This window comes from Neodiprion virginianus, chromosome 2 (assembly GCF_021901495.1).
Source record: "Neodiprion virginianus isolate iyNeoVirg1 chromosome 2, iyNeoVirg1.1, whole genome shotgun sequence".
NCBI classification, from domain to species: domain Eukaryota; kingdom Metazoa; phylum Arthropoda; class Insecta; order Hymenoptera; family Diprionidae; genus Neodiprion; species Neodiprion virginianus.
Window position 1 is genome coordinate 5,489,569 of NC_060878.1, and position 23,012 is coordinate 5,512,580.

The 23,012-nt window shown below is 38.5% G+C and overlaps 4 protein-coding genes across 9 annotated transcripts in view; 1 reads left to right on the top strand and 3 right to left on the bottom strand.

The window, feature by feature from the left end:
• LOC124297548 (disco-interacting protein 2) overlaps window positions 1-2,967 on the bottom strand; it is a 44,402-nt gene extending 41,435 nt beyond the window's left edge. For all 3 annotated transcript variants that reach the window (XM_046748703.1, XM_046748702.1, XM_046748701.1), the window contains exon 1: window positions 2,673-2,967. In XM_046748703.1, coding sequence (XP_046604659.1) covers window positions 2,673-2,757 — 85 coding nt within the window. In that variant the 5' untranslated portion in view covers window positions 2,758-2,967. The remainder of the gene's footprint in view (window positions 1-2,672) is intronic.
• The window catches only part of LOC124297550 (ATP-dependent DNA helicase Q4), a 24,610-nt gene extending 13,936 nt beyond the window's left edge, over window positions 1-10,674 (top strand). The window contains exons 1-10 of one of the 3 annotated variants that reach the window (XM_046748705.1): window positions 3,449-3,849; window positions 4,160-4,364; window positions 4,473-6,821; window positions 6,898-7,009; window positions 7,085-7,884; window positions 8,060-8,347; window positions 8,440-8,781; window positions 8,872-9,034; window positions 9,109-9,431; window positions 9,561-10,674. In XM_046748705.1, the coding sequence (XP_046604661.1) occupies window positions 4,254-4,364; window positions 4,473-6,821; window positions 6,898-7,009; window positions 7,085-7,884; window positions 8,060-8,347; window positions 8,440-8,781; window positions 8,872-9,034; window positions 9,109-9,431; window positions 9,561-9,791 (4,719 nt within the window). In that variant the 5' untranslated portion in view covers window positions 3,449-3,849; window positions 4,160-4,253 and the 3' untranslated portion in view covers window positions 9,792-10,674. Of the gene's footprint in view, window positions 1-3,448; window positions 3,850-4,065; window positions 4,365-4,472; window positions 6,822-6,897; window positions 7,010-7,084; window positions 7,885-8,059; window positions 8,348-8,439; window positions 8,782-8,871; window positions 9,035-9,108; window positions 9,432-9,560 lie in introns of those variants that run through there. The other 2 variants (XM_046748704.1, XM_046748706.1) reach the window with 2 other exon arrangements.
• LOC124297557 (uncharacterized) lies at window positions 10,537-19,848 on the bottom strand. 2 transcript variants are annotated; one of them, XM_046748721.1, is made up of 3 exons: window positions 19,041-19,848; window positions 12,933-13,225; window positions 10,537-11,513 (listed from the first exon to the last, which is right to left on the bottom strand). In XM_046748721.1, the coding sequence occupies exons 2-3, from the start codon at window positions 13,107-13,109 to the stop codon at window positions 11,094-11,096; spliced, it is 597 nt and encodes a 198-aa protein (XP_046604677.1). In that variant the 5' UTR covers window positions 13,110-13,225; window positions 19,041-19,848; the 3' UTR covers window positions 10,537-11,093. The 2 variants fall into 2 exon arrangements, with proteins under 2 accessions (XP_046604677.1, XP_046604678.1); XM_046748722.1 differs by lacking the exon at window positions 19,041-19,848 and adding an exon at window positions 15,958-16,117.
• Window positions 19,849-20,476: 628 nt separating this feature from the next.
• LOC124297555 (39S ribosomal protein L38, mitochondrial) lies at window positions 20,477-22,901 on the bottom strand. The gene is made up of 6 exons (XM_046748719.1): window positions 22,725-22,901; window positions 22,479-22,634; window positions 22,036-22,366; window positions 21,752-21,910; window positions 21,524-21,660; window positions 20,477-21,185 (listed from the first exon to the last, which is right to left on the bottom strand). The coding sequence occupies exons 1-6, from the start codon at window positions 22,852-22,854 to the stop codon at window positions 20,896-20,898; spliced, it is 1,203 nt and encodes a 400-aa protein (XP_046604675.1). The 5' UTR covers window positions 22,855-22,901; the 3' UTR covers window positions 20,477-20,895.
• Between the last annotated feature and the right edge of the window lie 111 nt (window positions 22,902-23,012).

Sequence of the window (23,012 nt, forward strand, 5' to 3'; positions counted from 1 at the left end):
ACATATATATATATATATATATATATATTAGGGTGTTTGAAATTTTTCTTTTTTCCCTCCATTAAGAGGTTGCGCGTCGCACTTTTCTATTTTCCATAGAATGAGCACGGGGAAAAAGGTCTCTTATTATTTTCTGATAAATTCACTCGTTGAAAATTTATTTAAGGTCCTTAAATAACTTTTGAAAGAATAGACATTCGTCATAAAATGACGAGAGACCTTTTTTGAAGATATTAAATTAAAATATATTATATATATATATATATACGTGGTGTTGTAAGTAATTCGATTTTAGAATTGCGCACATACCCCCGAATTTTTTTAATCAAGGATGTCACGTTGAAGTTAGTGGCGTTAACGTAACGAAACATCAGGGAAAAAATCGTTAGTGGGCAATTTTAGAACAACTTTCGAGTAGTCGGTTTCTCAAAATAAGAGGATGGATGTAATTGTTTATCCATGTTTACTAAATTTCAGACATTCCCAATGATACGAAGTAACGACTTTTCCTAAACATGCATCGTTACGGCAACGTAACTAACTTCATACTCACAAGTTAGTAAAGTTATCGTAACGATTCGTGCTGATAGCGGAAAAAAAACCGTTATTTCGCAATTTTCGAACCGTTTGAAATTCTGTAAACCGTAACAACCAAAATATACTCATATTCTGCAATCCCAATTCCTTCTCAAATCATTGCAAAGATAAGAAAATAGTGATTTTTTCTTCTCAACGTTTTGTTACGATATAATGTTACTGACTTGAACCTCGTTCGAGGATCGAAGTATCCAGGATTAACAAAACAAATTTTATAATTATAATCTGCCGGCTTACTAATTAAATACGGTGACTCGTGTGAAATTTTATTCCAAGTATAATTTCAACAGTAATTCAAACCGTTTTTCCAACGATACATTTATTTTCCAAAAACTTTCCGTAGTAACTACAGAAAGAATGAAATTTTTCTCGATGTAACGTCGCCGCTGTGATTAAACGTCGAATTCGATGCTAACAAGTGTCTATCTATCCACCCATCCGTCTATGCATGCACAACAAAACATACGGTGTGTATATATATATATGCATGTGTGTATACAAGCCGTAACATCTGTCAGACACGCGGGTTTTGTAACTCGTTGGTAATGGGATCACGATGGTAAAGATAAACGGTGTAGAAAAAAAAAAACGAGATAAATAAAATAAAAAAAAAAAGAATTGGGACGAAACGAAGAAGACGAATATTTCGTAATAACTATTATCATCGGCGGGTAGCCGCTGTGTGCGTAAAAAGCGGATGCGGAAATATTGGATGATGTTTGGTTTTAGGCAACGTAAATAAAATGCAACCAGGGCAGTGCTTGTACACTTTGGACGGTTATAAAATCTAAAAATAGTGTGCGAGTGCACGCTCCTGAAAGGAGAGATATTAATTTAATAATTTAACACGAGGATGACGCGTTTGGAGTGTAGCTGCAACGGCAGAAACCAAGCGGCTGAATAAGGGAATAAAGAAAGAGAGACAAGTGGATAATTGGCGTTGGTAATACACGAATGCGAACGCGAATATAAACGTGAATATGAGTATGAATATGAATATTTTTGCCGATCTTTCCGAACTTCTGAAGATCAACCGTCATCGAACATCTTCTTCTTTGATTTATAGCTGGACTGATTGCGAGAGTTGTCGGATATTGCAGATTTTCATTTCCCTCGGTCGGGTAAACACTTCGCACCTACGAACGGGGCTGAAGTTAGTAACGCGATCGTAACGAAACGTTGAGAAAAAAAAATCACTATTTTCTTTATCTTTTCTAGGATTGCGGAATATGAAACGTTTTTTTCTCAGTATGAATAGTTACCAACTTCAACACGATATCCTTGACTAAAAATATTCACGAGGCTGAAGTTAGTGACGTTATTGTAATGATTAACGGTTCGGAGAATCGTTATTTCAAAATTGCAGGAACGTCTGAAATTCGGCGAATCATAACAAGGCAAGATTTATTCATATTTCAAAAACTCAACTACTTAAAAGTCACTAACTATAAACTTGCAGTAACGTTAACGTTACTAACTTCAGCCTCGTTCGCACCTGCAGCCCAGTGACGTCACACACGTACGTCTACTCGTCTCGAGGATTATGAGAGGACCTGCCAGACGGTGCTGCGAAGGAAACGCGGGGTAGCAACGAGTGTGACACAATAGAGCGGTCGGACAAAAGAATCGTTAAAGAGACGAGAGTGGTTCTTTTCCTGGCAAAGGAAGAAAAAAATGAAGGAAGGACTATTTAACCGTCTAACCTGCAGGGATTAAAGGATTTTTCGCCCGATTATCGAACGTCGTCGACGGAGATGAAAAATTGAAAATAACGTCGAGGTGCGGTTCGCGTTAGAGGCTCCACCGGGGGTTCAATTAGAGGCTCGTAAGCAGTAATTAAGCGCGGTTGGAACGAGCCGAGGGACCAGGCCGCACCTTTGGGCTTCTGGCGATGAGGTGGTGGGCATTATTCGGGTGAATTAAAATGGCAAGAGTGGAATATTATCGATTAATCGGAGGCGGCAGCCGCCGCTTTCGGCCGCTCAGCTCGCTCGCTGCGGGATTCGTACGCGGTGAGTCAGAAGGGGTTACCTTTCGGAATTGGGCACTTGCACTTCGGCGCGGCGACACCTTACCTTCGGATAGCTCGAGGTCCAGCTCCGCAAGCTTTTCCCTAACGTCCTCCGGGAGCTTGCTCACGTCGATGTTAAACTCGGCCATCGCTAGGCCATCTGCGCTTTACCGAAATCTCCAATTTTTCCTACCGCACATTCCACAACCCGTTTAACACTACTTGGCCATCTTGCTTTTTACTCAAACGGTTTCGAACGCCCGACGCCAGACGGAGACACACGGCAGATGTGTCAACCTCGGAAACAGGTGATCTTCGATACCTTGCTTGATTTTTACCGTTCACCTTCACCAACGGTCGCAGACTGGCGAACGTGGCGCTGCCTCCGTCCCGGCATTCACGGGATTGAAGTTAGTAACGTTATCGTAGTAACGAAACAGTGGGGAGAAAATCGATATTTTCTTCATTTTACTGTGATTTTTAACGAACTAAGATTTCGAAATATCAGTGAGGTTTGTTTTATTACGGTTTGCTAGATTTCAGACAATTCTAAAATCGCGAAATAACGGTTTTTTTCTCAGCATCAATCCTTACTATAACGTTACTAACTTCAATACGATTCGCGTTCGCCGCTTTGTCGAACTTTCGGCATGTATCAACGATGAAAACTGACATGTCGATTCGTTTTAAAGCGGTGTTTAAAAGCGCCGTGCGACGTCCCGATGAAACCATAATTACCACTCACTTATCACGTTGTGCGTTGTTAATTAACAATAAGAAGCAAGCAACCGCGGACCAGCTCTATATATCTCATTCGCCATCCCGCTCTGCTTTTGTTTCGATTCGATTCTTCGATATGTTCGAAATCTCACAGCCGCATAGTTGCCAATACTTATATACGAAGTTACGAAAGTCTCACGAGAAATCTGAATTTTGTGAATTCTACGTCTTGCAAATATTACTTGCACATTTCTTCGCTTACACAGTATTGTCACGTCTCAAGGAATTCACTGAATTGTTGGAAGAAACACTTTGTTTGACAAATAGTGATGGATCAAACGATTTACAAAGAATTCACTTACAGCTTCAATTGTTTTTTTACGCGGTTTACTTGAATAATTGTTATCGCAGAATGACCAACATTGCGAATTTAGTGCGAGTTTAACCAAGAATCGAAATGCGTTATCGATAAGAACGAATATTAAAATACTGACCGTTTATTGGCCACAAAAATCTTACAGGTTAGTATCGATCATCCCCCTGACACTCTCCACTGCTCGTATACTAAAAAATTGTACGCGTTTTGTCCCCGTTTTTTAGTTCCTCTACAAAGCGCTAGTAGACTTCTGACACTGCCCTCGCTGACCGCGCGCAAGCTTGTCAGACAGCTACTAGCGCCACTAGTGGTGGAAATTGGCGGCAGAATCGAGGGACATTTTGCGAACCACTGTTAGCAGCGTGTGTCAGGGGGCTGGTATCGACAATTCGGCGCGTTAAACTGTCAAATGATAACTGTCTTCACTTTATAATCTACGGTGAAGTACGGTGCAGGCACAGCTGACTAACCCAAAACGTGATGTTGATTTCGATAAGCTGAGCTTATCGGTTGATCTTGAATACAGTGATTTTCAAGCACTGGAACAATATGGATCTCCTAGATGATCGGACGCTCAAAAACAAATATCAAAAGTCAAAACTGAGGGTAAAACTATGGGAAAGTGACTTTATGGAAAAATATGGACGGAAACCTAACAAGGTGCGTAAACTCAAAGTTTTCAACGTATTATGATCTCAATCGAAGTTGTTAATTTTTTACTCCTCGTTTCCAAGCATCTTGAACTAACCTTTAATATGTTATTCACAGAACGACATCAAGGATGCAGACGTGACCATAAGAGACGCATACAAAATGTACTGGAAGTTGAAAACTCGAGCCTTAGAGGCGACCCTGACAGACATAACCTTCTCCGATGATATTCAAGCCAATATATCGACCACTTCAACGTTGAACACATCTGCTGTAGAAAACGATTGCAATAAGCATAATACTCCACAGTCCGATACGCGCGATTCAGAAAATCTTAAACCAGAGTCTGTCCCAGCGATGAAAAACAGCGAATTCGAGGCAGTGCCTTTCGCGGAGGGATTAAATCCTGATGGTGCATGGGGCGATCATTTGAACAAGAAAAAGCTGCCTACGCCAAAAAAGAAACAAAATTTACTTGTCGGTAGATCGTCTTCGTTTCAATTGTCCCAAAAAATGTTCAATAGTACTAGTTTCACCAAAAGAAATCCTAGAAAGTCGCTGTCGATGGTCAAATCCAAGAGCAGATCGGAATTGGAAAACAGCAACACATCCTTAACTTCTCTGAAAGACAGTACTGCAAATAAGGCAGAGGATGGATTTGACCCAAGTGACATTTTCAAGCCGATGTTTGGGGACAAGATGAAAGTTGTTCAGGCTGAAAATAAAGTAGTCACCCAGTCTGTGAGTGCCATTCGTCAACTGATAGATGGCAAGACGATCAATGTTTGTAGGAAAATAGACGCCGGATGGATAGATAGATGCTCAAAGCAGAATAATCTTGAACCCCTCGCAGGAAACATGAATAGATTGTCCGGGACCAGCGATTCTGGAGTTGAATCGTTGGAGGCAAGCTTGTATTCGCCTTACTACGCAACTTCTGTAACTAGCTCGCAAACTCCGCAGTCTTTTTCAGATGAAGAAGATTTCATATGTAACAGTGATTCGGAAGGGGAACGTAAAAACAAACGTATCAGAAACAAAAGGAAAAGTTACAATGCTGCAGAAAGCCAGATGGCTAAACGGCCCTGCATTCATTCTTATCAGGCAAATTCCCAACATTTTACAACACCCGAAGACCCATCACAAAATCTTTCTCACTCTGAGAGACCTGCCGACGTTGTGAAAATTGATGCAAAACAAGAATTGATTACAAGAACTGATGAATCAGGAGTGCGTAAAACGAACAAAGAGGATATTATCGATGTCACAAGACCTTCACCTGCTGATGAAAAAAATAAATCCTTAGTTGTTGAGACCGAAGATCCTCTACCTGAGAATTCTTTGCCAGAAAATCCTCCTTTATTAAATAGACAAACCAGAGGAACAGTTTATAGAAGTATTAAGCATAATGTTGTCAATGATACAGAAACTGTAGACAACGATGTAAAAGATAAGAAGAAAATAGTTGGTAAACCAAGGAGAACACGAGTAGTACATGGTGTAAGAAAGCAGCCGACAAGAAGCGTTAAGAAAAAAAATGATGAAACTGATTCGGAGGATGAAAATATAGGAAATCATAGAGAAACTGCAGATGATGATGTAGAAGAAGAAAAGGAGATTGTTAGAAAGCCAAGGAGGACACAAGCAGTACGGGGTGCCAGAAAACAGCTGACAAGAAACAGTAAGAAAAAAATTGATGAAACTGATTCAGTGGATGAAAATGTGCGAGAAACTCCAATTTATGGAGTAGAGACAGTTAATGCAGTGCCTCGATTCTCCTTACCAACTGTTGAGAGCGGAGATTTAGTTGCCGATTTCTCACAAATTATTGCGAATGAAGATTCGAAAAATGAAAAGAACTCCAGTACGGGCATAAAATTGAAAAAAAAGTTAACAGATAAGGAGAAGTTGGAACAGAAAGTAGCAGCTGGAAATATAAACGAAAACTTTGTGAGAATAAATTTGAAAAAGAAGGTATTTGTCCGTGGAAAGAAGACAATGACCTTTCAGAAGTACAAAAAAAATCAATGGAAGCAAAAGAAGAAAGAGCTGGCATCTGGGGAAGGTGGCTTGGACTTGGCTGACTTGGTTGAGAAGAAAGGAGTCTTAACTTGCTTCAAGTGCGGCGATATCGGACATTTTTCAAAAGAATGTAGATCACTGAAATCCGCCGATCTCTTGCCACTGGCTGCTGATGAAGAGCCATCTGAATATCCGACGCTTGAAGAAGCAGCTAAGATGGCAAACGAAGCTGTTCTTGGCGCGCACAGGAACAGACTGAATCTTATCCCGCAAACTGCTTCTCGACCCATCGACACAACGATGCCGAAAGAGAAAGTAGATGGAAATGATGTACCAAATGATTCAGAAGAACCTGAAGCAGTTCTGTCTAACGACGAAAACCTCACCGATAACTTGGACGATCTTGATTTCGAGGAGGATCTTGAATACCAAGAACCGAAAACTGTAAGTCAGGCACTTTATTTCTAACTTCCGAGCAAAAAATGATGGGGAAGTCGTAAAAATATGCTCATTTTTCCAGCACGTCCCTTCAAGCCACAAGGTACCCGAGCACTTGCTGGCACAACTGCTTCGTCCAGAAGTGGGACCTGTAAAACCTTTGTATCCCATGGGGTCGATCGACGAGCCCAGTGGTAACATTTTTGTTTTTTCTTCAGACAACCATTTATCGAACTGTATGTTTGCTTAACTGCTGTTTGATTTTTCAGTAACGCCAAATGAAGTGTTAGAGGCATTAAAGAAGTTTGGCCATGAGAGCTTCAGACCTGGTCAAGAGAAAGCTGTGATGAGAATATTGACAGGCCAGTCTACTTTAGTCACTCTGTCGACTGGGTCCGGAAAAAGTTTGTGCTACCAGCTCCCTGCTTATCTTTATGCCAAGCATTCGCCGTGCATCACCCTGGTCATATCTCCACTGGTATCTTTGATGGATGACCAGGTAACCGGTGTTCCAAAGTTCCTGTCCGCGGCCTGCCTTCACACTGCGATGGGGGCAAAGCACCGTACAAAAGTAATGGACATGGTTAAGGAGGGAACCCTAAATATTCTTCTCGTCTCTCCGGAGGCTGTCGTTGCTGGCGAAAAATCGACAGGCTTTGGTGCCTTGTTGAGGCAGCTTCCTCCCATTGCTTTTGCTTGCATTGACGAAGCTCATTGCATATCTCAGTGGTCGCACAATTTCCGACCGTCTTATCTGATGGTTAGCAAAGTACTGAGAGAAAAGTTAGGTGTTAAAACTGTCTTGGGTCTCACTGCCACAGCCACAAAATCAACAGCCGAGAGTATTGTCAATCATTTGAGAATTCCAGACGGTATGGCCGGAGTCATTTCCGATACCCCCTTGCCCCGAAACTTGACATTGACTGTATCGAAAGATGCTTATCGAGATCGTGCGCTAGTGGCTCTCCTGGAAAGCGGCCGTTTCAAAGATTTGGATTCTATAATTGTTTACTGCACTCGCCGAGACGAGTGTGTCAGACTCGCTGCACTCTTGAGAACATCCTTATTTGTGAGTACATATTCAGGTATTATACATATCTTAAAAGTAAATATTTCGAAAAAATAAGTTGAAAATTTATTTAGTCTATCCCACTTCAAGACACTCATTCCTTGTTAGATTCTGTGAGGAATAATATCAATTGTCAAAATTCTCTGCAAATACCTAATAAATTGTTCTTCAACAGAATCCCAAACGACATTCAAGAGCCGATGAAAAAGTATCTGCCATAGCGGAAGCCTACCATGCAGGCTTGTCTGCTAGTCGGCGCAAGGTTGTACAAAAGGCTTTCATGAGCGGAGAAACTAGGATTGTGGTTGCTACAGTTGCCTTTGGAATGGGTATCAATAAGCCCGACATCAGGGCAGTTATTCATTTCAACATGCCTTCAAGTTTTGAGGGATACGTACAGGAGGTTGGACGTTCCGGGAGGGATGGTCTCCCAGCCCATTGCCACCTGTTCATAAGCTCACAGGTGAGAAACTTTACTGACTGTTGAATCGAGCATTTCTTTAAGCACACTTTTTTTCTAGGCGCACCTTTTTCACTTTATTTATTTCTTTTCAGGAAGCAGCTGATAAGTCTGAGCTACGTCGTCACATCTACGCCAATGGGGTTGACAGACACATGGTTAGGCGTTTGTTACAGAAAGTATTTGTTCCTTGTTCTTGCACGAAAATTGGCTCTCAGTATAGTCAAGTGAACAAAAGATGTCCTGGACACGAAGTCGCGATACCTGTAGACGAAACTGTAAAGCTATTGGACATTCCTCAAGAAATTATCTCTACTCTACTTTGCTACCTGGAACTTCATCCAAAAAAATTCATCACCTCTTTACCATCAGTTTACGTTAACGCCAAAGTAACAAGCTACGCCGGTCCCAACGCACTGAAAGCTGCTGCTCAATCTGTAAGGAAAAATTAGAACTTGACTAGCATCTGATTTAAATTGTGATCTGTGAGGTAGGAAACTTCTAAGATTTAACATTTCTGTTACTAGTCAGCACCACTGGCCATGGCGATTGCTCTAGATCTACAGCGAGGTAAATCTCATGATGACAGCTCAATCATAGAGTTTCCGGTCGTTGATGTCGCAGCTGCTATTGGATGGGACAGTGGAGTAGTCAAAGGTCACTTGAAGGATCTCGAGTGGAAAACCACAGGTATTTTCACAATATTTCCGTTACTCCTCTCCTTATAAAGATCGATTACATTCTTGTTGCACGTATTGTGATAGACACGGGCGGCTGGAAACGGAGCGCGATATCGGTAACATTCGACACGCTCGGCTTCAGAGTAAAAGCACCAGGAGATCTTTCAAATGCAGAGTTGGATGAAGCTCTAGATGCGTTAGCTGATCGTGCAATGAATCAGCAGCGCACGAGCCTTTGTCAGCTGGAGTCAATATACTCTGCGTTAACAGAAGTTGGCGTAGATTCTGTGAGGCAATGTCAAGAACTCACTGAAGAACTAACGATTAAGTCTGATACTCTAAAGACGACAATCAGGAGTTACTTCCAGTCGGAAAATCCCATGGAAAATACAGACTTGACACTTGAGGTGTGTTTACAACTTTTATTCAATCACACTTGTCACGATTATCTTTTAACATATTATAAAACATGTACGAATATTTTTTCAGATACTATCAAATTTATCATACGATTCATTTGCATTTCAAATTCGCAGACGAAGCTGCTTAACGAAGACCAGATTGCAAGTGACGTTCGCAGCCTGGTCCAATGTTATAGGGACAATAATTTTACGGGGCGAGCGGTTGCTCGGATTTTCCACGGGATTCAAAGCCCCAATTATCCAGCTATGGTATGGTCTCGCTGCCGCTTTTGGAGAGCTCATCTCGCCTCGAATTTCGAGCTCATTTGTCAAGTAGCTACACGTGAGATTTTAGCAATGCGATAGCACGCGTGCACGCAAAATCTACAATTGTAATTAGTAATCACTCTACGATCTGTCAGTATCGAACGACTTGCGAATGACTGGTACATTTTATAACTTATTTAATTTCCTAATTTATTATCTCGCGATCATAAAATCAGAGGATGTAGCAATAGTGATCACAAAGGGTTCGCTCGTTACCTCTGGTTTGTTATTTGAAAACTTGACAAATTCGGAACGAGTTTGACTGAATTTATTACTTGCGTATTCAGCCCTCTACAAAGTAATTTGAGAACATGAGATTTTTATCTCTTTAGTCAATTGAAGTGGTAATATGGCATACATTGTGAAACGAACGCTGGTCTACCGAAATATCAGCATGTTTTGTTATCTGGTGCCTTTTGCCGGTAGACCTATGTATTTATGTATAAATTTTTAAAACCTCGCGGTTAATAGCAGTATCTGTATATTTTAATACGTATAGAATAGAGTTACATTTAAATATTTGAGTTGCTAATAAAATCGGATGCGAACTATACGAACAATTTTACGTGTGTATTTTTTTCTATGCACCCGAGCAAATTGAATAAGAATTTAAAATAAGGAGTGGTTGAACTTTTGCACGCGTTACACAGCAATTCGGAGAAACTGGAAGAAAAAATTGCATACACGAAGACTATAATTGTATATTTTCTAATATCTATTATACGCTAGACGAAAATTTGTATTTATTACCAGAAAAAAGGCACAAAAAACAAGTAGGCAAGACTAAAGTCAAAGATCATGGCTATATTGAATTATTTACAATTTCGTCAGGTTGCATTGAATTCTAAAGCATGTCGTTTTCATGGCTGTGCAGAACCTCATTCGCTCGTCAGCCTCACGTAATCTACACAAATTACATATATGCCTGCGTAAAAAAAGAAATTCATTATGTACATCAATCACATGTTATACAAAAGCGTAAAAATAGTTGGATTCGACTATTTATCGCACTCGTTAAACCGAGCAGGACTTATTATTTACGTTGAATATAAGTTCCAAATCCGATAGTATAGCTAACAGTGTTGATAAAAAGCACGCAACTTTTTACCGGACCAACTTGTTCAAGTACGGAACTTACGTAAAACATTTTCCGATCTTTCGAGACGCTCGCGGGGTCCAACATAAGTGTTGAACTGATATATACACATAATTTCATATGTACGTACCGCGTACACATGTATATATACATATGAATATCATTAATATATGTACGTATACAGGAAAACATTGTTTTGATGGGATTCTTTTCTGTTTAACGATTACTCAGGTGGCTAGGGTCAATCAGGTAACGACTCTCTTCATGTAATTGCACTGTCGTAAAAATTTCCCTGCTCGTATCTCCTGCATTTTTCCCACCCTATCCATGCACGTTTCGCTTTGGCACAATGCGCAAAATTCCGAAGTGATGGAATGAAACGGAGATCTGAAATAGACGTCCGCATTTTTGAGGTGTTTGTTCTTGTGGTGGGCCCACACGTGAAGAAACACTTCTAGGCACATCAGTATCGCGATTACCCAACGGAAATAAAATACTAGGGGTATAAGTAGCATTGTTGGATTCGTTTGGCCGAATGGTTCGCTTCGCCTTAGAACCCGTTTTACTACTCGTGAACATTCGTGATTATCTTGATGTATGTGATCTGCCGTTCGTTCCTCCTCCTCCTCCTCTCCGCTATCTTGCCTCTGTAGTGCACGAGGTATCTGGAAAATTACAAGGTACACCTTATCATTATCATCACTATTATTGTCATCTTCATAATCGTTTTCTTATCTGCAAATATGTGCTACGCAGTTTCTGCACAGTCAATTTATTGTCGTGGCGTCTATTTTTGGACTCAATTCCATATCCCGTCATTATCGCTACTGGTATTAATAACGAGTTACCTATCAGGATATGTCTGCGTGCTTGTAATATATTATGTAAATTTAACAAGTATCAATCGTGTATAAAATAAGGATGTTGTATCTTATTATTCTCTCTATCTCTCTCTCTCCAAACGATGATGCAAGTATTGCAACATCATTCGATGCGATCGTTCTGTTATTCACGCCGACATATTGTGGTGCAATATTTCACCCATGATTAAAAACTTTTGCTATCCACTCTTATAGGTTTGTTTTCGAATTCGACGCAAACCGTCCGTATTTCAATTTTGAAACAAATGCCTCCTAGCCGTTTCTTCTTTAATCACGTCGCCAACGTCGACGTATTCACTCTTGAATTTTTTTTTTTTTTTTTTTTTTACTTACTAACTCTTCACGCAACACGACCAACTGTCGTAATTATGAGTTTCGCACGATGTGCGGTGAACACCGTCATAATGGAATAACCACACGAAGACATAAAGTCGGTGTTATTAATAAATAAAATTATCGGAATGAAACGCAGGAAGTGCATAAGCGTGTAACTTCTGCAAATTTACGAATATGGATGTATGTATGTACTTGGATTGGAGGGGGGAGGGGTTTGCTTGGATGGTCTAAAATCATACCTATATTTAGCATTTTGTTTTTTTTAATAAAATGAAAACCCTTACAGCAATTTGAATTCGAGGAATTTATTATTTATATTTAAAAAAAAAATGTACAGTTTTTTCATTGAAATTAATAACAAAATGCCGGCATGACGAATATAAGTAGCGAAAGACCACGTTGTCAATCCAGTGACGAAGATTCCTACCTCAATTTTTATCAAAACGACTGAAATTTTGACACAATCTTTAAAACTTGTCTATCGATTCGAGCTCGTGGTTAGATTTTTGAATTTCAAGTCCAACATTTTTTAATAAAAATATTTTTCAACGTTTGGGATACGAGCTCGAACCTGAAAAGGTGTTTTTGAGTCGACAAAATTTTTCTATATGTGTTCCAAGTTGGACAGTGATGTCAGGAGACGCGCCACCGGAAAAACCATCGAGTTCGGACTCGTTCGCTACTTATATGCGCCATGCCGCCATTTTGTTGTCAATGTGAATGAAAAAGTTCTAAAATGTTCCTGAAACTATAAACAATAAAGCCCTCAAACTCAAACTGCTCAAGTTCTAATGATAACTTCATTTTCATAAGAAATAACAGACTTTGACTTCTTACGGGAACAATCTTTCCTCAACTTTTACCTACCTGGAAGGGAACCCGTCGGCGAACAATTCGACCGTTTCCAGGGTCTTCCTCAGGCTCCCCAGTTTCGAGATTATTGTTTTCGGGATCGGTGAAGTTTAGAGTCAGCGACTGGCCGGCTCCTCGCAGCGCCACGCTTTCGAGGCTTTCCCCTGTTTCTTCGTCTACGAAAACGTCCATTCTTAAAGCTCTGCTTTTGCGCTCGTAAGCTCGACAGACACCAAGTCCGCCTTGCGAGTCTCGACAAAGCCTCCGGGGTCGCTGGGGTCACTTCCCGGAAACTGGCTCGCGGTATGCTAATGAAAGAAATTATAATTACACACATGAGATGGACGGATGGCTGGTCGACGACTGCTGTCGGACTTTGTACGGAAAGAAACGAGAATTCCTGAGAAAAGATCACGAATCAGCGGCTGTCTGCGTGGAAAAAATTTTAAGATAGATTTTACATTTGTCGTGGTGAATATATATGGACAACACTTTTTCCAGTCAAATCAACGTATCGATTGTGATGGATCTACCTAAAAGCATATCGTAACTCTTAATATTGGTTTTGTAACTCTTGTTATCGGATTTGTAAATTGTTTTACCTATTTATTCACCACATGAGATGTAAAATCTACAATATTTTTCTTACCGTGTGCTCCCTGTTTTCTTAACCGACCTCATTTATACCATTCTTTTTTTTTCCGATTATACTTATGTGGAGGGAAACTGTAAAAATTCTACCATCGTACGTCAAAACGTTGATAATATCGAGATTATCAGTTTATACTTTCATCAAAGTATTTCTCGTTTCTTTTGCAAAATTGCAGTTCGTTTTATTCGACGATTTGTGCTCACTTAGCCGATTATTGTTGTAAAATTCGAGACGGTCAAACCGATTATAATACCGCAAATTACTGTAAAAATTCATTCACGAAAGAAAAATTGCCATCTTTTGAAAAACTACAGTAGAACAAGTGTTGAAAATAAATTACCGTTATAACGAATCTTCCTTTTATCTGCGAGTCGAATTTGTATAATCCGACGCGGACTTTCCTAACAAAAATCAATCAATCAATCGATCATCATGAAACCATTTCAGTTGTTAAAAAAAAAAAGATTAGACAATTATTCAAAGTCAAACTTCTCAAGGAAATCGGTATTATCCCAGTGATATAAAAATCCGTTGATTCTATACTTGAACGTTCAAAAATAATCGTTAAACCGCGGACGAATAGACTAATCGTAACGACCTTCCGAAAATTTTAATTCTTGTAGCGTAATAGGAGAAAAAAAAAACAGTCATCACGTGATTCTTAATCGTATTCGGTACCTGCTCCCATTTGTTCAATCGCGACAATGAATTACAATCAGCTTGGTATCGCACAATCGGTATTCTTTTAAATTCCATTGCTATAAACGAGCTATTATTGGCCTGCATTTGTGACGTCGAATAAAGTCTCGGCTTCTGACTATGAGACAAGTTAATTCAAAGACTTTGAAACGTGTATACGTCACATATATTTCCTTCGAAGATACCTTGATTATAATTTACCGCAGTGGCGTTATACACACATATATCATAACATGGTCCGCTTGTTAATTATTATACCCCGTCGGTTTCTTGCGTGATCTACGTAACACAACCAACAGCTATCAATTGAATTTTTAATCTCTTATTCTTTTCCCCTGCCATCAAACACGTGCTCACTTGTCTGTTATAGATTGTCGATGCAGGTAACACGTTATTGAGAGTTAACAAATTGAGATGAGCGAGGGTCAAAATTTAACGATAACCACTGGGCGAAAAAAAAATAATCGATGCATCGATTAATCGAGTAATCGATCATTTCGCATTTTTTGAATCTGTGCATTTGAAACTGAAATTTCGTAAATTTCAGTATATGGTCTTAGTGGAGGAAATTTTTTTTGGTGATTTATAGTTTAGTTCGAAACATTTGTCAATTTCAGATAAAAATATTCATTTATCTTACAATTATTATATTAAATAGGTACTAATTAAGTAACGCAATGATAATAATTGATACTCCAATCGCACAAATTAATATTGCATTGCATCGTTGATGGGAGTGAAAAACAAAAACCGATTGCGAGGAAAAATAATCGATTAATTTTGGTCATTCTTAGGGTCCGTCGGCGAAATTATATTTCAACATAGTTAAACATAAAATCGCACGATATAAATATACAAAGGTAAGGAATATAACGTTCATACGGGAAGCTGGCCAATTAACCTTGGCAAGGAACTTGACTTGGGTTTCTTTTCTGCGTGGTAAAAGTAAACTGTACAGTAGCATATATTACAAAAGGATGATTACCATCTTTTCCGAGTCTATCAAACATACAATTAAAATGTACGCGATTGATTTTATTGACGTTTGAAATTTTCCCGGTACATAAGGACATCATCATTCGCGTTCACGTAGACAGGCGAGAAAAAAAAAACATCGGAGTGAATATGAAAACGATAAAATTTCACAAGTGTGTATGTACAATTATTGTAACAGCTAATCAGTACCATTATAACAATAAAATGGTTGATTGCGAGAGACAAGAGATTCAGAGTGATTATAAATCACATCAGACCTTTGCACGTGAAGAAATAATGTAGATATAGAAATTTTACAAGTATCACGTAAATAAAATCGTGACCGTTATAAATTTTGAATAAAAAAAGAAACGAAGGAAATAAAGATAGGTAGAAATCTCTGCAAATTGTCGCACAATTCGAATTACATTACAAATATATAACTATAATAAATTGAAAACTAATCGTATTGAAGTTAGTAACGTTATCGTAACGATTTCATGCGGAAGAAAAATCGGTTATTTCGATATTTTGGAATTGCTCTGAAATTCTTTGAACCGTAATAAAACGAAACACACGTATATTTCGTAATACTAGTTCATGAAAAAATCATTGTAAAATTGAGAAAATAGTAATTTTTTTCCCCCAAAGTTTCGTTACGGTAACGTTACTAAAACTTCAATCTCGTTAAACACTAGCAAATTATCGAAATACCGTAGCTCCTGCAGCTGGGAACAGAGAATCAATCGCTGCGTAATCCTTATCGTTGGTTACGAATTTTTCGCATTAAACAGAAACATCGCACAAGTGAATAATATAATAAAAAAAAAAGAAAGAAAAAAGAAAAGAAAAGTAGAAATTTCCACGAAATACAAAAATGGCGGATTATAGAAAGTCGGGCGTCAATATCACACCGAGGAACTTTTACACTGACTGCTGACCTTAACGGAGTTGATGCGATGACTGTAACCGGCGCTGGCTTTGTTTTTTCCCACTTTGCGTCGCCTTTCTGCGTCTCGTGTGCGTTAGTTTTAATGTGCATACGTATTGCACCGCGAGGAAATATACACGCTGAAAAAAATTAATCTTCCCGCGAAGATTTGTCACTGCGAGAAATTATTGTGATAATATTTTAAGTACAATATTAATAATGCACGCGATGCGGTCAGCGGTGTGATTCAACGTAGTAAACTTCTTCCTCTGATTCTTCCTGCTCGCAACAGTTGCAGAATGCGAACCCGCAACGTCTGCAAGAGTTCGCTAAGCAGTAGCAAAACGCTTCTAATATGCAACACATCGTCGTAAACTAAAACACCTCGTAACTAACTGTCCGCAAATTTTTAATCATTTATTTTTCTACAAACATTTTTCTTTTTTTTTTTTTTTCATTTGAATTTATCACCACAATGTTTCTTATGTGTACCGTAAGTTCTCGTTTTGCGACGCGGAGAGATGAATTTATCGATAGATAAAAGTACCACATCCAAGTTCGAGAAATATTCAATCGATTCACGATATTTTACATTGTACGATCGGCACGTTTATACGCGGTGACAAAAAAAAAAAGGAACATACACAAAATTCTGTCGTGTACAGATATTTTTTTATCAGGCTTGAAGACGCTTAATTAAATCGAAGTGGCGTAAGGTGTTGTAAGTTTGTTGTGCCTACTCTGAAAAAATTGCGACTTTTCATATTAGATGTATAAATTATACGGGCTCGATAATCTGAAACGTATAACCGGTTCGAATAATATACAATACTTGTGTATATACAAGTATAATTTCGCCCATCGAGAAAAAAAAATAAAATAAAATGAAATAGAAAAACATTTTTATTATATTATATTTACAGTATTTTTGCGTGTTGCCTGTAATAATATTCTTTCTATAATAAAATACATACCTATGTAATATACGCGTATGTATAAGTTTACGAAGTTCGTGCCATTTTAAACGTATGGCAGGGACTCGAATCCACGAAAAAACATCTACGCCCGCAAAGAGCCATTTATATTTATATTTCTTCATGGTGATCGTACACGGTATATAAAAACGTTTGGGTTAATGATTTCCCTGAAAATACCTCAACTCATCAGCAAACAATTACGTGCACTATATGCTCGTCATTGTATTATTATACCGCGTGCAGTACGGTGCGATACCTGTATATGTAATACAATTTCTGTATATAACGTACATGCGTGTGTGTATATATATATTTTTTTATATGCATATATGTATATGTGTATATATAATATTGATTAAATTTCAAAATTCGCACCTACGCTGTACATACACGATGATGGATTCATACATACGACATGAGCTATACGAATGGCGCGAACATTTTATATCATCTTGTAATAAAACATTCTATCTACCTGCGAATAATCGCTGTTAATTATACGTCTATACGGAAACGAATGTGTTATGTATAACATACCTACGCAAATGGTCGTATAATATATACTTATAATTAATCGCCGACATGACAAGAGGTGGAAATAATTGTAAAATTGTACGGAAAAAAGATTCCACTTGACATACGGTCGTAATGCATATATAGATACACCGTTAGCATATCATCAAGTATGCTGCAATATGTTATGTATATCGTGTTATTGTAGGATTTTATTTCCACAATCACGGGTGCAGTTTTTGCCTTACAGGCAATTGTGAAATATGCCTATGTTATACAGGTATTGATACCGATAGTCATTACACTATACCTGTATCTAGGTGTGAGGTACAAAATAGGATATTGTGTAACGAGCAGGCAAACTTGGTCTTCTAGGGCCGAGCGTGAGTTTTCAATATGAGTCGTAGGTGCCGAGACGAAGACGAATATTGAAAATGCGCGAGGCGAAAAGACCGTCGCCTCCTTATTGCACACGATTCTTTATATAACAAGAGTACGTTACGCGTTTTTTCACGAAGCGTGAAATTGAGGTTAGCGTTGCGTGAAGTCAAATTTGTTCGCGAAAGCGCCTGCGCGCAGTGCAGAAAAGAACACTTTTAACTCCTAGGACTTAAAATTGGTCTTTTCTTTACTCCGGGTATACGCATTCGCAGCCTCACTCGACAGTTATAGAAACGGGTACTTTGTGTACGGAGAACACGTATGGAAAAACGCGTGAAACACGCTCGCGTTATATAAACATATTTTATAAAATAGATAAGGAGGCGCAGAGCTCTCTCTGATACTCGTATGAATTCAAATTTCACATCCTCGCAAGGTCGGTTTGGTAATGAAATCTCAACGTTGTTTTAATGCCTGTAATATAGTCGCGCAGATGGAATTATACTGCACGATTCTACGACGCATCCGTACAACGGTAAATCATTGAGAAAAATACTAAAATTTGTCCGCGCCATTATCGTCCAATGCACCTGACACAACGAACTGTGGATAATAGCGGAATATACCTTATCGTACGAGTTGCACGTGCGATGTTCAAATATGTGTATTAAACGGTTATACCTGCAATAAAAATTAACTGTTTGTCGTTGGCAAATAGAGAAACGCACACACGCACACATGCACATAAACGTTGTGATAATTATTGAATTTCAATTTGCTGCCGAGTTTAATTCAGAATTATTGATAACGACAATAGATATAATCGCGCGTAAAGTCAGCGACTTGAACACCTGCGATGTATTCACGACTTCTTGCGAAATTAGTTGGTAGAAAATAAAAAAAAAATTAAAAAATTAAAAATAATAACTAATCGCCCTCAGGTAACGAATATGTGAAAATCGATGTACAAAACGCAGAACAAAGCGTAATCTTACCTGACTGTGAAATGAACCCGGATCACTGCAGAACTTGCATGTAACCGACTCGATTGTATTTGCCACGAATTATTTATTCTTCCAATTTAAAACGAGGTAAAACAATGGCGACTCACGTTCGCATCACCTCAGATTTGTTTATTTGTTTATTTATTTACTTTTACAGTTTTAGGCGAACGTATAATTAGAATAAAAATAGAGCATTGCACAACGGTAAAACTGCATATGCGAGTATTGTCTTTTGTTGCACAAGATATTCGTCAATGTTCATTGAATTTGATAACGTTGTCGGAGGTAAAATTTTCAAATTACTTATAAAAACTAACTAATTAACGAAACGCGACACATTTTCTACGAAAAAAGCTAACAATACTATCGGGAATCTTAATCCTCGATTAAATATAATTCGCTGTCACTTCGGACGTTCCGTCGGGCTCCGAATACCGAGCGACAATGCCTTCGGCCAACGGCGTGCAGATATATCGTCATTCTTCCCCAACCTTGACACTTCCGACGATTTGCACTCGCGCATATACACCTGTTAATATCATATGTATGTATGTGGAAACTTGGGTACCTGCTTCACACAGTGTGTGTGTGTGTGTCAGGTGTCAGTTATACCAGAGATAAAAGGTAATCTTTTCGTATTTTTCGGCAACGCAGTCATTTTTGGACGAGTATAATGTAGGTGTATGTGTGTGATAAATTATATCGGTAGACGATTAGATCTCCTACAACTTCAAGCTATAATTACAATAACAATAATAATATTAATAATAATAATAAATTCTAACAACGATGAATTACATAACTTATGAACTGGTACAGGTATATACTTACACAATGCATAAATGATTAATTATCGACAGCCACGTAAAAATCAAATGGTAAAAAGTAACGGCGCATAATAGAGAGCCGAGAAATTGACTGATCGTGTCTTGATTACGCTTACTTAAAAACTTGGCGTAAATTCTATACAAAGAAACACACGTACGCAAAATGATTGTTGCGTAATGCGTATAGTTACGCCGTCGTTCTATTGCGATTAATGCGTAAACAGATCTCCTTGGCCATTTCCATACTCTTTGCCGCGTGTACTCAATTATTTTCACCGTGTTTACAATTTGACATTGAGAATACTACCAGACGATACAGGTTTGTGTAAACAGTATTTCTCCTTGTACTCAGTTTTACGCAATTGGCAATTAATTAACGAATATCCCTGAACTTAAATATCTATATCGAGATATCGTAGATTCGGACGAGGTAGTAAGATTTTTAGAACAAACTGGTAGACGCTTTGATTATTCAAGAATTTATCAGAATAGCGGAATTGTTTAGGTAAGATAGTCGTTCGTTTTATTATCAAATACAAGCTAATCGCGTGTGGTAATCGGAACACTCGGGTTAGAAGTGGTGAAAAAATAAAGTACCTGTTCTCAAAAAATAATAAATTGTATGTTCATTTGTTACTCTTTTTTTCCTCTCCGTCTAATAACAGGTGATTTTTATACAAGGAAGTGTTATTTTGATGCGTGACCGCAAAAACAGAACGACGGTAATTCCTAGTCCTTCATTTTTGGTAGCTTAAATAGGAGCTGGCACTGTTACATGATTGATTCATGTACAATAAGACGAAAAAACTTCAAGATTCGCCTTTTCGATGTGTTGACACACACTCACTGCTGCGTATGTTAAACGCATTTCTGTTTTTTTTTTTTTTTTGAAAGATTGAAATGAAAACGATGTGATAAACTGCTAAAGTATAGACTTTTATGACGTTTTACAGTTGAAAAAAAAAAAAAAAATAATATTCATACATTATGTAATGTTAACACCTATGATGTTGAAAAACCTAAACATCATTGATTCGTCCCCAGCCCAGGCGATCTTTTCTTATTTCAAGGTTCAACCAGGAAGGAACGCTACGATCAATGTATTGAGCATTTGGATAGCGCAGAGGTGCTTCTGGCTCTTTAAATGGATGAGCTTTCTTCAATTTTTTCAACAAATATTCTTTGTGAATTTGCTTCGGATCTCGATACTTGTCCATGTACAGATTGAACGGCATTCTCAGAGGGAACCACCTCTGTTTAGCAATATAAGGTGGTGGGAAATCGTACTCAAATGTGGGCTCCTTTGTACCTGTAATGAAACCATCCGTCACATTCAACCATAACATTTTTTTCGGCTAATAAAAAGTGAGCACAAGTATTAGATGGTTTGTTTTCACAAAGAATAGCTACGAAATTTTTTCATCATTGTTTAAAGTTTTGTATGAAAAACAGAGACAACACATCAGTTAAATGGTTAAATGGCAAGAATAAAATCTCGGTGCTAGCTGACAGATTTTCTTTGCATTATTTTATGTACAGATTCTTCATTAAAGTTAATTTTAATTCTTTTTCCTCAAAAGTTGTGTCAATACAAGTCATGCTACTTGCGTAATAATAAATTGTAATTTAATTGAATACATAATTTACCAAGAGTTTCGTGGAAAAAGTCTTTGACGGAGGGATCCCAGTCAGCTTGAAAAAAGGAGAGCCCAGCAGGCGTCAAAACGTCCTGATGATCTTTGTAGAAATTGTAAGTGTTCCAGTTACGTTCCTTCAAGGAAAGGCTTGAAACAGAGAAAAGCTAAGTACCATAGTTTCAAAGCCAGAGGTAACAGTCCTTTTACTCATTTGCAAATTAAGAATATCGCTACTCACCATGGCTGTTCCTTCTTAAAAGCTGAAAAATCAAGTTGCTTATCTTGTTTATAAAGAATGAAAATGTATCTATGGTAGCCAGTTCCGCTTAGCGGAATGGGCTTCAGGTAATCCATCAACAGCTCGCCTTTTTCCACATCGCTTCCAGGAATATTACCACTGAAATTAATAATCTATTATTACGCGTGAATCGAGTAGAATATAATTTGAAACATGGTACGATCTGGGTTAACCATCGATAATAAATAACGGTACAATTTTGTTCAGTAATTTTTGAAACTTACATAAACCAATGGCAATATTCGCTATTCTCCTCAACCAAGTTTCCATCTGGGCAAGTCAGCAGCAGCGTCCACAAGGTGTTTGGGTCGGACTCGTATGCAACTTGAGGTGATTTGCTAGTTTCGAGAGGCTTAAGAATATTTCCCCTAAAAACCTTTGAGACATCTCCATCATCATTAATGGTGTAACTGATGTTCAGTGGGACTCTGGGAGTGAAATAAGCATCTCCATAAAGGTCTTTGAAGATGCCATAGTGATCAGCAATTTTACGACAGTCGTCAGCTGCGGAAGTCTGCTGCCATATCTTTTGTGTCTCATCTAGATCAATTCTAACTGAAAGGTAAAAATTAAACGAAAGATTAGCAGGTTCCGCACGATTCAATGAATTTTTATCAACTAAGAAACAAGGCGACAGTCGTGAGATAGAATAAATAAATAATCTTACGCTGCAAGTGTCGTGCAAGTCGTTCCAAGTTGGGATCTGACTGGATTTTCTTGCGACGTTCGAGCTGCTGAGCAAGAATTTCACTTCTAGATCTTCGAACAGCCGGTAATCCAATATCCACTTTAAAGTTTAGCGCAGGGTCATATGGTCTGAGTTCTGAAAATTATTCACCGTTTGTAAAGTCAATATTTCCATGATATTTTGAGGTTAGACCGGAACAATTAATCGGCGATAAAACAATATAACCTTCAAGTCGTTGTTCCAAGCTCCTTGCTACTCCGGGCGGTTTCCCTCGCATTCTGTGCCCATAACGTATCTGCTGACCTTTAGTAGCTATCAACTCGCTCGAAATTATCCTAAATAACGCGTTCGCCATTTTTCAAACTTCGTCTGCTACCCCCGTAAACATACTTTTTACTTTTTTCAGTTCACTTAAGTTCCGGCAGATGTCGTTCACCGCCGTGCAAACAGAAGATCCGGCTAACTAGCCGGTAGCGGTGCCTGCGCCATTTTTGAAATCTCAGTTGCTATACT

What these genes read in the sequence shown, in the direction of transcription:
- LOC124297557 (XM_046748721.1), bottom strand. Translation starts at nt 13,109, where the DNA reads ATGGACGTTTTCGTAGACGAAGAAACAGGGGAAAGCCTCGAAAGCGTG. An exon ending in GCCGACGGGTTCCCTTCCAG is followed by an intron (nt 11,514 to 12,932) that starts GTAGGTAAAAGT and finishes GTAATTTTCCAG; the next exon opens with ATACCTCGTGCACTACAGAG.
- LOC124297555 (XM_046748719.1), bottom strand. Translation starts at nt 22,854, where the DNA reads ATGGCGAACGCGTTATTTAGGATAATTTCGAGCGAGTTGATAGCTACT. An exon ending in CTTGGAACAACGACTTGAAG is followed by an intron (nt 22,635 to 22,724) that starts GTTATATTGTTT and finishes AATAATTTTCAG; the next exon opens with AACTCAGACCATATGACCCT. An exon ending in ACTTGCACGACACTTGCAGC is followed by an intron (nt 22,367 to 22,478) that starts GTAAGATTATTT and finishes TTTACCTTTCAG; the next exon opens with TTAGAATTGATCTAGATGAG.